Here is a 13705-nt window from a genome sequence, read left to right as displayed (position 1 = left end):
TGATGGAATTTAATTTAGATTCTATCAAGAATTTTGACTACATTTTTTTCGCGCAAAAATTTATGTTAATTATTATGACAAAATCTTGTTCCGTCTTTAATTTCGTCTCTAGTTTTGAGGGAAATTTTTTCATCTCTATTTTCGACATAATATGATTTTTGTCAAATATCTGTCGGTATTTGAAACTTTTCTAATAGTTCCACATTTAAAAATGATTCACATTTATGTAATTTTCATATTTTAGTGCTAAGGATAAATAAGTAAATTTTAATATTTTTTCTTCAAATCTTCCAAATTGGGGGAACTTTAATTTTAAGGATGATAGAGATTTTGGAAGATTTTGCAAAAATCTCTAATTTCCTTCCCTCATTTTTTTAAACTCACAAACAATAGAAAGACTTATTAAAACTCTTCACTTCTTTTCGTTCCCCTCCTAAAATCAACTCCTAAACAAAGCCTTAAGAAAAAAAAAGCACCGAATTCAATACTATCGTCTACGAAGCACCGACACTTCAAAAATCTTGACGTGTCGTATCCGACACTTTCGGACACTCCGACACTCCAACACGCGTTATAAAAATTCAAAAAAAGGCTCAAAGATTGCGTTGCGTTGAGTTTTTTAGTTCTAACTATTAGATTCGTTGAATTGCAATTACTATTTTATTGAGTTTAATATAAATATTTGGGATATCTTATGTTTATTTGCAAAATTAATGAATATTATAAGTTTAGATTCATTTTTTATTAAATTATTGAATATTAAATATAATATACACTACATAAACTAAAAATATTATTTAATATCAAAACGTGTCCTAACGTGTCGAAATCTAACATTTTTTAGAATTAACGTATCGGAGTGTCATGTTGTATCGTGTCACGTGTCCCGTGTCGATATCGGTGCTACATAGACTATCGTAGTACTAAAAAAATTCTTGTAGATTAAGCGTAAAGTTGTAAAGGTTTAGCGGAGGATAAGCTTTTCTCATTACTATTATAGAATGCATGATGATGCGGATTGAAAAGAAATTTTCTAGTTGCCTTACATAAATTTATGTAATGAATTATTCTATCTATTTTTTTTAATATTTATATTACTTATTACTTTTCAATATCATTGAATTAGAATCTTAATTAATATTTATTATTTTTTTTTCTCTTTTTAAGATCATAATATAATGATATTACAAATTGGTAGACAAAGCCAAGTAGGGTAGGTGAAAAATCTATCCCTTAACTTATATTGATTTTTTTTTTAATACGAATTAGACTTAGGTAGTGTTTGGTTGGGGAGAAATTTTTTAATACTAGGGAAATGTACATACTAGGGATCTGCAGGAAAAATGAGTTAGATAGGAAAGTTTTAAAAAAGTTGTTTGGTTGGCAAAATTTTATCAGAAAAATTGAATTAAATTTCTGAATGTTTGTTTGGTTGAAGATAAAATATTGATGAGAAAACCTAATGAAATTACAAAACTATCCTTGTAAAAACAATAAGGGGGAGTCCACGAGTATCATTTGGTCACGTGTGGTTAACAATGAGGGGTAAAGTTGTAATGGTTTTTATCCTACTTTTTCACTTATCCGCTTTTCACACAAATACCACCATATCAGACGGCTTTGTAAACAGTGTTTTAGCAAGTTTTTGCTTGTTTTCGTGGATTGCTATGCAAAGCCAATTGACGGACAAATATACAGAATTGCTTCTACCAAACGTGGGTTTCAGCAATCCCACCTGCACTTTGACGGACAAATTTTTAGTTCTCTCGAAACAAACACTACCTTAAAAGACACTTTTTAGAGAATTATGACAGGATATTTTTTGAAACTATCATTATTGGCATGGATATCTACGTTAAAGCCTATTTAAGCATTAAATGTGTCAACAAAATGTAGGCTCGACGTTACGTCTGAGGCTAAATATTAAAGTTTATAATTGCCTCATTCTATAGTTATTTGTAGAGTTTTTTTTATAATGAACTGAGGTGGTGTTTGGTTTAGCTCTTTTCATCATTTTCCCATCTATATGAAGTAAGGATTTTAGAAAAGCAACGTTTGTTTCAACAGATTTTCTCCAAATCTCCATCTATGTAATTTCCCCATCTTTCCCAACTTTCTGTGAGAAACCAATGTTTCTGCACTGTTTAGAATCCAAAATTGAGGGTGGAATTTTATGAAAAACTGGGTATGCTACTGTTGACACATTTCTTGGACACCCATTATACCCTCCTCGATGATTTATCAGCTGCTGGGTATGAACTAACAAAACAGGGAAAGAAAAAATACATATTTAGAGTAATGCACATGATTCAATTAAAAAATAAAAAATAGTAATGAAAGAGTAAAGAAAAGGAACCTGAGGGTGTGAAATGAGAGCGGGGTGATGATAGAGTGATTGTTGCATCATCGCATGTTGCATTAATCTCTGTTGCTGTTGGTGTTGCTCTATCTTCAACTTTAAGGGCGATTGTGTTGATGATGGGAACGAAAAGCTTTGACTATTGAGATTAGGGTTGCAGTAGCCAGTAGACAAGAGAATAAATAACCTAACTAATTGATAGATGAGAAAAATAAAATTAAAGCAAAATAAAAAACAAAAAAAAAAAGAGCAGGAGAAGCCCTCGAGAGGAGAGGGTTGAGCAAATAAGAAGGAAGATGATCGATGAATTGATGATATTGATACAGAGGAATATGGTTAAATGTGAAGTAGCATGCCCCGTAAAAATATTGTAAAAATAGGGTTATTTTTGTAAACATACCTAATTTCTCCATCTATATTTTACTTACAATCAAACATAGATTTTTAAAAAGTTACTTAATTTTTCTGGTAATTTTTTTTCCAACCAAACAATATTTTTTTACATTTATCTACCTATCTCACTTTCCTTCCATTTCCCTATATATCACATTTTCCTATTATTCATAAAATTTACCCTAAACCAAACACCCCTGAGAATATAATAAATCTTGCACGTTGTGTTTATCAATCATATAGCTTACCATAAAACACAACTCTTATTTCATATCATTTTACTGATATCATATAGTAGTAAAGATTAACTGCTATTGACAACTTTGATTAGCATTTCAACTAAGCTTTAAGTCTTTGAGACTTGGGCATGATATTAACTAGGGGTGTAAAATAAACTAGTCGACTTGTTAGGGAGGAGCCTATTGACTAGTCTGCTAATTTGATATGTCCTAATTACGTTCATTTTAAAAATAATACAGATTTAAACTCGTTAAAAAACTTTTTTATAAATTAGTCCACGCGTTTATTTAAAAAGTCTAATCTCTGAGCCTTCAAGCTCCATTTATATTTTTTAATAAATAATATTGTATTAATTTTTAATAAAATAATATTTTATTAATTTTTAACAAAATAATATTTTATTAATTTTTAACCAAATAATATTTTATTATTTTTAATAAAATAATATTTAATTATTGTGTGGCTTCAATTATTGTACTATTTCGACTTTCCATAAACTCGAACAAACAAAAGAAACAAAATATTCATAACTTATATTTTTTAGAATATTTGATATGACAGACCAAGTTTTGTATTTTTTAAAAGGGAAAAAAATATCTAATGTTATTTTAGATAACTTTGTTTAATGTTTACCGAAACGACGTCATTTTAGAAATGAAAAAAATGATAAAGACAATTATAATCTTGAAATAAATTAAAATTATAAACACACCATAATTTTTACATCAAAATGATGTCGTTTCGATGAACATTAAATAAAGTTATCTAAAATAACTTTAGAAAAAATGAACCATTTTTTAAAACAAATCAGGTCAAATTTATAATTTAAGTCAAACTAAACTTAAAAATATTTTAAATAAGCTTAGTCGATTTAAGCTAAAATGAGACTCATTTACTCCCCTAATGTTAATGTTGAAAGTTAGAACTTCAACCAATCAGGCCATGTAGTTTTAACAATTTGTACAGAACAATATGGGATGAAAAATCGAAGCGCCATCGCAGTGTCATCCCTAAAACGAAATCAACGACTCCATATTCGAATGTCTTCCTACGAAGTCTGTTGTGACATCTCTGAGCGTTTTTTGACACTTGTAGCAATTAACATGAAATATTCTTTTCGATCATTAAAAAACATAAAAAACTTGTAAGGCGATTTTCCCCCATTAGGTTTTATTTCTAGGGTATATTTGGTATATAGTATAGGATAAAATATGATAATATAAGACCTGATAATATAAGATCTGATTATATAAGACCTGATTAAATTTTAATACTATCTAGCATTTGACATGATATTGTATAAGATAATATATTGTATAAGATTAAATTATCTAATGTTTGGTAATACACTATATAATACTAAATAAGATAAAAATAAATAATTTTGTCAAAATTATCTTTTAAGAATGAATTTATATAATTCTCCTAAATATATCAGATGATATTAATTTTTATGGAAATTTGTTAATCAGTGTATCCAAAAAATATAATAATTTTTATAAAAATAAAAATCTCCAATATTTTTAAAATTTATATATTGAAAAATTATTTTTTATTTTAATATATTAATATTAAAATAATATAGTGATTTTTAAGAATTACATGGATTAATACATCAATCCCTTATCAGGCCTAATCATACCCTTCTAGGCCTGATTAAGTTATACATCATTTTGATGTATAAAGGAGTCCTGTTGTATAAACTTATACTATACTGGTCACCTATGTAGCACCGATACGACAAAAAAATATGAATTTCGACACGTTGGGACACATTTTAATATTAAATAATATTTTTAATTTATATATTGTATATTTCATTTAATATTCACTAATTTTAATAAAAAAATGAAACTAAATTAATAATACCTATAATCACGTTATAAAGGTGGAAGCTTTAATAAAAAAAACAGGAACTGAGATAAGAGAGAGATAATATCAGATAGAGAGATCAAATCAAATTAGAGAGAGAAAGATCAGAGAGAAGGAGATACAACAAGAGCGTAATAGGAATTGACAACAATGATACTGAGATGATCTCTTATCTACTTAAGAAAAAATAAAATAAAATTGATATAATCAGGTGGAAGCTTTATTAATATATTTCAATTATTTATTTTTTTATTTTTTTAAATAATTTTTTTTTGTGAAAATGCCATTTGACCGTGTCGGGACGTGTCAGACACAGTCAAATTCGCGTGTCGAAATGATCAACGTGTCGGGAATGTTGACCGCGTGTCGGGAATGTTGACCGCGTGTCGGACACGACACTCCCTGTTTTTTGGAATATTCGTGCTTCCTTGATGGTCACACCAAACAACTAAAAATGTCATAACATATAGTATAAACTTATACTATTAAGCTTTATACATCACACCAAACATGCCCCTACAAACGCTTGTAATTTTGAAAATAGTTGGAAATAATGGAATTCTAAACCAGCTTTGTTAATGCCCAACCCATATTTTTTTTTGTCCATAGTCCTTTCTAATTTGTATCTTCAACCGGTAAAACTTCTATAGATCCATATTTTCAATACCCGAGTTTTTGGTTTTGGCTAGAATAATTCGTTTATATAGCTTGTTACCAAAAGTCAAAAACAATTTTGCACTATTTTATACACCGAGCAACAACGCTCCTTCAAAACATGGAAATGTTATAAACATCGCATCACTGGCTTCAGCGAATGGAGTTTGTTACTGGTTATGTAGTATAGCTTCTCTACCATTTTGTCATTCCATACAGGACATCAATTTCCAATTAATTCAACGCGACTTGAGATTTAGCCAGTTAAATTGACAACCTCGCTCTCAAAGGGTAGTTAAATTGATTGCTCTATTTAATCCCAAATAGTGAGACCACCTCTGTTGTCTAAGCAACGAGAGCATATCAACCTGAGTCTTGGGCTAAGCTGTTCAATTTCTATGATTGCATAGGTTATCAACAAATTAAGGAGCTGAGGTTCAATGTAAGCTGTAAGCATGAGGAGAACTGGTACGATTTAGTACTGATACAACTCGGAAAGCTACACAGCAAATGAGAAGGGATCTCAGCCACCATACATAACCATTGAGGAGCTTAGAAGCCACACTATTGGATATGGAACCAAAAGGAGAGAGACAGAAAGGCCAACAATAAAGATAGGAAGTAGAAAAATACTTTCCGTTAAGGGATACCAAAGTCCAAACAAGAAGAGGAAGATATTAATGCCATTTTTGAAAATGCCACGCGAACAATATTTTTTATAAAACTGTCATGTGTCCAATCTCGCTACCAATCATAGTAAACTTGATTAGATCACGTGACATATTCTTATTAGCGTACCAAGTTCCCTGCCAGTCGTAACGAACTTCGTAGCCTTCGTTCTTATTAGTGCACATTGTACAAGAAAAAAGTTGAATAAACTAAATTCGCTATAACTAGAAGCGAACTTGGTACGCTAATGGGAACGTGCCACGTGGACTAATCAAGTTCGTTAACAGTCATAGCGAACTTGGACGTCATAGCGAATTTGAACACATAACAATCTGGTACAAAATATTGTTGGCGTGGTATTTAGACAAATTTTTTTAAAAAAAAAATATGACAATTTGGTCAATGTTCCAAGACATTAAGATCAAGATGAGGAACCAGAATATTTAATTAACATATTTATGGTACTCATCAGCGTAATGATGACAACTGTAAATTAGACCCTTACAAGGACGTCTTGGGTTCCATTTGTTGATCCTTATGATACGTGTCCCTGAATAACTACTAACACTTCCTTACTCTCATCCACCCAAAAGCAACTTTTGTTACAACAAGTACATGAAGATTTTATGACAAGCCTAGGAGGCTAGAAAATAATGTAATGGATAAATAAATCTAAACACACAACAGTAGTTTTTGTAAGTATGGAGTGCAGAATAATATAATGTCGCAAAAAGGAAGTGTGGGTTGAAAGAGAATAAGAATGGCTTAAATGTATTTTCTCACTCATAAAAGCTTGCTATTGATCAAATTTGATGAATAATAACCGTATACAGAAAACCCCTAATAGCTTTGCTCAAAAGCATAATGAAGAAACAACTGGAAAGATTTTAAATTAAAATTAAAAAAAGTTCTAATCAATTAGCTAAACAACACTGAAACAGCATTAAAACACAAAAGAGAGTAAAGCACAACTCCAAAGCAAAAGCTCGATCATTCACCTTTACCGTCACAAAATTACAGATCTTGCACACTCAAACCTGCAAAAGTGAATCATAAATGTGAGTCGCATGACATAAACTCATATGTCCAAATCTTTCTAGTTTTTGAATATTACAAGATAAGAATAACAAATCAGCAAGAATATTCCTCAAAAAACTAACCAGGAGGAAGTGATTGCTTCAACTTATCAGCCTTCTCAGGATCAAACACACAAAGAGTGTATAGATACTTTGAGCATCGCACCTTGAACTTCACTACATCCCTGCTCCTCTTGATTTTCACAGAGCGTGCATCCTTCCTCCGCGCTGTGAGTAGGAAATCCTTAATCTCATGAATTTGCTTCGGCTTCATAAAAATATACAACAGATACAAAGTAGTTGAGAGACGAGTACCAACCATCATATCACAACGCACAAACGCGAATTCAAGAAAAAGAAAAAAAGATAAAATATAAACAAAACATATCTTAGAAACTTTAAAATGAAGATTACTTATTGCACAACATAAATGTGGTGAGGGTTAAAAATAGAGCGCATTTCATTTACATGAAGAATCGATGAAGACAGAGAGAGATCTAGAAGTACCATTGTTGGCTTCACTGTTATTCCCTCCAAAGAAGAATCGGCACACGCTCGCACCGCGAAGTTGTGAATTTAGGGTTCATAAACTAAACCCTTAGACTATGAATACCCCTAAATACTAATTAAATGACGCTACTATCCTTCCTTCGGCCCAGCCCTTTACTGCTCACAAAGTAAGCCCATTTAATAATTCATATGGGCTTTGTGTCTGTGTGACAAAATAGGTGGCTCTCCACGTGTTTGAGTGATATCATTATCCCTTCTTTACGTAAATAATACTAAATTTTATTATTATTTTTTTTTTGTATTTTTGTTTTTCATAACATAAGAAAAGGAATATAAGATGATCTAAACACGTTGCTGAACTCAGATACCCCGACACGTGATTTTTCAAAAAAATTGCGTGTCGGACACATGTCCGACATGGACATGCTCTGACACGCGGTCAATATTTTGAGAAACGTGTCAACTCTCCGACACGTTTTTTTGACACGCAGTTAATTTTTTTCGACATGTGGTCAACGCTTCGACATGTTTTTTTTTTAATTTTAATTTATTAACTAAAAATAAAAAAAATTATTTATAAATCAATTTTTTTCTATTATGAAATTTGATATAAAAAATTAACAAGGTACAATTTTTTTTTATATTTATGTTATGAAATTTGAATATTTGATTAGTTATATGACTTATTATGGACTGTTATATATATTAAATATAAATTATATTATATATATTAAAAATATTATTTAATATCAAAACGTGTCCTAACGTGTCGAAATATGCCATTTTTTAGAATTAATGTGTCGGCGTGTCGTGTGGTGTCCCGTGTCAGTGTCCGTGCGTCGTAGTTGCTGAACACGTAATTTTATCAAGTAATTATTTATTTAATCTTATAAAAAATAGGTTGATTTGTGTGTGTGTGTGTGTATATATATAGCAAATTATTTCAAGTGTTTTATTCATGTATAGTCTAGGTTAGGATTAGGCTTAGCAAAAATGATAAAATGAGTCGGGTTAGATTAGGGAAAATGAGTTAGTAACTCGAGTTAGTCCGACTCGTTTCAGCTCGAAAAAAATCGAGTCAACCCACGGGTCAAACAGGTTGGTTCGCGGGTTATGGTTTTTTTAATATAAAAGTATAAAAATTATTGAAGGTAAAATGGAAAGCTAAAACCTAAAATCCAAATTCCAAAGACCCAAACGAAAATACCCTGCAGCCGCCAATAAGTCCAAAATCGTGTCTTAAGGACCTTTTTTTATAGTATGTGTGACAATGTGAATGTGATGTCATTTGCCAATAAGTCCAAGTCCAAATGCAAAAGGAATTTTCTATGGTTTATCTGTATAATGTCTTTGTATTGAATGAATTAATAATTTAGAAAAAAATTAAAAGTTATAACGTCAATGAAATTTTATTTTTGTTTCCATTTTTTCGAGCCAACCCGCGAGCCAACTCTAACCCGACTCGGGTCGGGTTGAGTTTTCTGGCTCGTTTATTTTTTGAGCCAACCCGAACCCGGCTTGTTTTTTTCGAGTTGAACGTGGGTTGGGTCGGGTTGAGCCATTTTGCCAACCCTAGTTATGATGTTCATCAACCGATCCAAATCGATATAAATTGCGGTGATTGAACCAAAATATCGATAATCGAAAATTGAAAAATTGAAAATCGAAAAAAAACCGCAAAATTTAATTAGATTGGATTGGTTTTCGGTTTGGTTGGTGAAAACCGATCTAATCCAAACCGACCAATAATTTCCTAATCTTACCATCTACCAACTTGGGCCTTTCCTCAATCATAGCCCACAAACCATATAGCAAAATTCTAAACCCAAAACCAATTAACCCATCAAGTTGGAGAAAGTGGGTTGTGTTTGATCTATGTTATTATTGGGTAAGATACATCATATATTTTTATTGCATGGGTTATTATTGTACAATAACTCCTCTACAGAATGAAATTTTGCATTTCTCCATATCTCAGGCAATCACATTATAAACTTTTTGATGGAGGTGTGGTAATTCAACTTTTTGTTGTACTATATTGAAAATTAGAGTATCTTTTACTTATACTTCTAAATTGCACAATAATCATCATACAAACTTTACAAAGTCAATACATACAAAAGATAAGTTATTTGCATAATAATCATCATACAAATTTTAGACTTTTCAAAAAATCGAAAACCGATCCGATCCAAACTGAATAAAATTGGATTGGATTGGATCAGATTTAAAAAAAATCCAAACCGAATGGATAATTACATAATCAAACCAAAGGAATTGAATCAGATGATTTTTGCTTCCAAAATCGATCCAATCCAGACTGCGAATATAATAACCCTCACTAGTAATTGGGGATTTAATATTGAAGAATAATTAGAAGTAAAAGAAATAAAGTCACCTTTGGTGAAAAAGGAGTTAAAATGACAGTTAAGGGATAAAAATGCGGGTAAACAAAGTTACCCGAAAAGTGAAAGTAAAGTTAGAAATATGACTAGAAAAATATTCTAGTTCATTGGGTAAAGTTTGGTATTGAATGGAGGTGTGTAGATAGATAAGTTGTTACCCAGTTAAAGTAACTTAACCTATTTGACTCTAAAACACAGTAACCTTATTCATTTGTTCTCCGTCCCAATACGCGTCTGTCTCCTTTGTTTTTCATGCTAGGTTTCCTTTTCTTTTTTTTCTTTGATTTCTCCTTCCACACTCAACCAAATTCTTAGGTCCATTACACAAAACTCATAGGAAATCACCCAAGGAATCCATTCCACCACTCTATTTGGGATGATTTTGCTTGTGGAGAAAGTTCTTCCCTTTCCCCAATTTGAATCACTATTCATCAAAGAGGAGAAATTGGAGTTTTGATGGAGCTTTGCTTGGAGGTTGCTCTCGAGGCTTTGCATAAGTGATTAGAGGTAATAAATCTCTATTTCTATGATTTGTTTTCATGATTTAAGTTTGAAAACAATTAGAGTATGTTTTGGTGGAAAAACCATGAGTTTAAAATTTGAATTGATGATGGATTATGGATGTTTAGGAAGTTATAGTATGAATTGAGCATTGTCATGGGTCTAAAGTTGAAAAAATCCCATTGCACCTCCCTCCCTATGTCTCGGCCTTGATAGCGTGATGAGGGTGTGATGTGCAAAATTTTATTCTACGTATTGGGAAGGTTTAATATGTTGGAGTAAGTGGAAATTTGATGGATTAGTGAGAATGCTAAAGTGGGAAAAGTCCTATGTATTATGTCTCTATGTTTCGGCCATAATGTACCATAGAGGAGTTTAATGTTCAAAATTTAATTGGACATAGTGAATATATATACATGTATGTGTAAGTTGCAAATTTAGTGAAAGAAATAAATTGTAAAAAGAAAGGAATCCTTTAATGTCCCTTATAGATTTCGACCTATAGGGTAATTTAGGGAAAGATTTAGTTATATTTTATTTTAATAAAATGAATGATTTTCCAATGTATGTAATGGATGAGTTAAAGAAAGGAAATGACTTAAAAATGGTTGAAAGAAATCTCGGTTCCCTTTAGTTGTACCCACGGCCTTATGAAGAAAAATGGCATGAATTATGTACGTTTTGTGGATTATTCAGTATTTCAGTATATTGGTCCACGAAATAGTATTTCAGTATTTCAGTATTTCCAATGTTATTCAGTATTTCAGTATTTTGTGGATCATGATGTCTGATAATTTATTTTGTATATGGCATGTATACGTTTTGTACATGTCTTTCAGTATGATGCATGTACATTTGTGTATTCAGGCATGTTGATATGACGATGTAGTATTGAGTTATGTTTACGTGTTGGATTGCATGCTGTTAGATATAGTGGCACAGAGCCAAGTTATGCATGCGCCCATGGATGGGTATGATTATATTTGGATGTCTGGTACTTCTGAATTTATATGCTGTATAAACTGTCTATCAGGAACTCTTGAGAGTGAGATTGGAAAATTCCCAGTTGTCCGATTTACAGAGGTTACTCTGTCCGATTTTCGTCTCAGCCGAATAAGAATTAAATTAGAAAAAGAAAAAGTTAGCTCGTATTTTTGTAAGTTAAGTCTTCCGCTGTTTCTGTTTGTATCATATGCATGTTAATTGAACCGGCTCGAGACAAGGATGTTATAACAAACACCCTTAACAAGCATGACTTATCCTATTGCGGGAGCCACAAATACCTCAATCATTAATAGAACTCGAATCTCGTCTTAGTTATTGTTTTACTTTATCTAATTCATGCATGTTTTATTCTTCTTGGAAATAATTTATACTTTATGTGGTGATAGTGAGGAGGAATGGATCCTCTCATGTGGAAAAGTGGTCATGTGGTCATGTTATTTAATCATAATCACTCATTTAAAAATTATACACTTTTCTCTCTCTTATCTCATCACCGATGAGAGTTTGTGATCAAATAATATGAGCACATGATCGCTTTTTCACATGAGAGGATCCATTCTCGATAGTGAGGTATACATAAAATATTTTTGAATCAATGAAATGATGTATTTAACTAATTATAAAAATAATCATTCGATTATTTATTTGTAGCAAGATGAAGAGAATGATGTTCCAAACCCATTATTCTTCCTTGTATATGTTGAAACTCGACGCACTTTGAGACTTGAGAGGGAATGACTATAAACAAAAAGTATTTTCGTTTATTCATTTCTATTAATACATTCAGAATATCAAATTAAAACATATAGATAATAATAAAATGTATGATACGGCTTTCTTTTATGGGAAAAATGCGTATCATTTTAAAGGATGTAAAGTTGTGTCATTTTAAGTGAGAGAAAGAGATAGATAAAGGAGAAGAGAAAGAGATAGATAAAGGAGGAGAGAGAGTGGACAAAAAAAATATAAAGATGTGAATCTCACCTCTTTATGAGAGTGAAATGATATAAGTTGCGTCATTTAAAAGGACAAATATTTTCCCTTTCTTTTATCCGTAGATGTATCGGTCGAACTCGAATCAATAACATTTCAGTTTCTTTGATCTTCATCTCTAAACGAAAGAAACGAATTTAATTAAGAGTTTTGATTATTTATGAATTAAAGAGTTTCCATCTCACCAAATGGTGGCAGCTCAGTTGGCGCATGGGAGCTAAGCAGATGGGGTGAGAGCATATGTTCGAATTCTCCCCGGTACCACCTTTGGGAGGGGTTTAAAGCCTTAATCCTGGACCCGACCCGAATCGGATTAGTTGCGAAGCAATTAACCGATTGAAATATTTTCAAAAAAAAAAAAAGAGTTTCCATTTCAATTCTTAGCAACTACATCATTTCTATTTCTATTTTTTTAAGTCATTGACTTGAATTAAAGCTAAAGGATTTAAGAAGGAGTGGGGCGTGGAGCAAGGATAAGAGAGATAAACAAAAATAATACTCTAATCAAGATTTTTTTTTTTTTAAAAAAAAAACTTTAGGAGAAAGAAAATTAGAAAGAGGAATATATATATCGATTGACTCAGTAATATTATTTTTATATATTATGTATAATTAATTAATTCAAATGCACTGGAATAAAATAAAGTCAAGGAAATGATTAATGTACGAGAGGGGAAGCCATGGAATTCATAAAAGGAGCTTTCAAACAAGAGCAATGAAATTATCATAATATTAAAATAAAAGCGCCTATAACGTACAACACAAACTTCCAAATAGGTCTCTGGAGTAGCTGGACAGGGGAAACATTACAAAGGATACAAGAATCAGAAGAGTAAGTTAAAAAACAAAGTCCAGATTGATGGATATTTCCATTATATTCATTTTTTCATGGCTACCTAGCTAATTGCTATCGACAAAATTAAGCAAGGGATCCTTAATTAGATATGTAACCACTATATATATGATATATGGCAATGGCACATACTATAAACAATATAATACTCAGTATATATAGCCAATTCAATCAA

At 31.3% G+C, this 13705-nt stretch overlaps 1 protein-coding gene across 2 annotated transcripts; it reads right to left on the bottom strand.

Annotated features, from left to right (window-relative positions):
- Window positions 1-6937: 6937 nt before the first annotated feature.
- On the bottom strand, window positions 6938-7848 carry LOC133301868 (large ribosomal subunit protein eL38z/eL38y-like). Of its 2 annotated transcripts, none has more exons than XM_061501578.1 (3): window positions 7732-7808; window positions 7348-7531; window positions 6938-7224 (listed from the first exon to the last, which is right to left on the bottom strand). In XM_061501578.1, exons 1-3 carry the CDS (start codon window positions 7771-7773, stop codon window positions 7202-7204), a joined length of 249 nt encoding a protein of 82 aa, XP_061357562.1. In that variant the 5' UTR covers window positions 7774-7808; the 3' UTR covers window positions 6938-7201. The 2 variants fall into 2 exon arrangements, with proteins under 2 accessions (XP_061357562.1, XP_061357563.1); XM_061501579.1 differs by having other exon boundaries at window positions 6942-7224; window positions 7771-7848.
- Between the last annotated feature and the right edge of the window lie 5857 nt (window positions 7849-13705).

Source organism: Gastrolobium bilobum, unplaced genomic scaffold (assembly GCF_033153095.1).
Source record: "Gastrolobium bilobum isolate Gb01-03AN ecotype WA unplaced genomic scaffold, APGP_CSIRO_Gbil_v1 utg42558, whole genome shotgun sequence".
Taxonomy (NCBI): domain Eukaryota; kingdom Viridiplantae; phylum Streptophyta; class Magnoliopsida; order Fabales; family Fabaceae; genus Gastrolobium; species Gastrolobium bilobum.
This window is presented reverse-complemented; position numbering and strand designations above follow the sequence as displayed.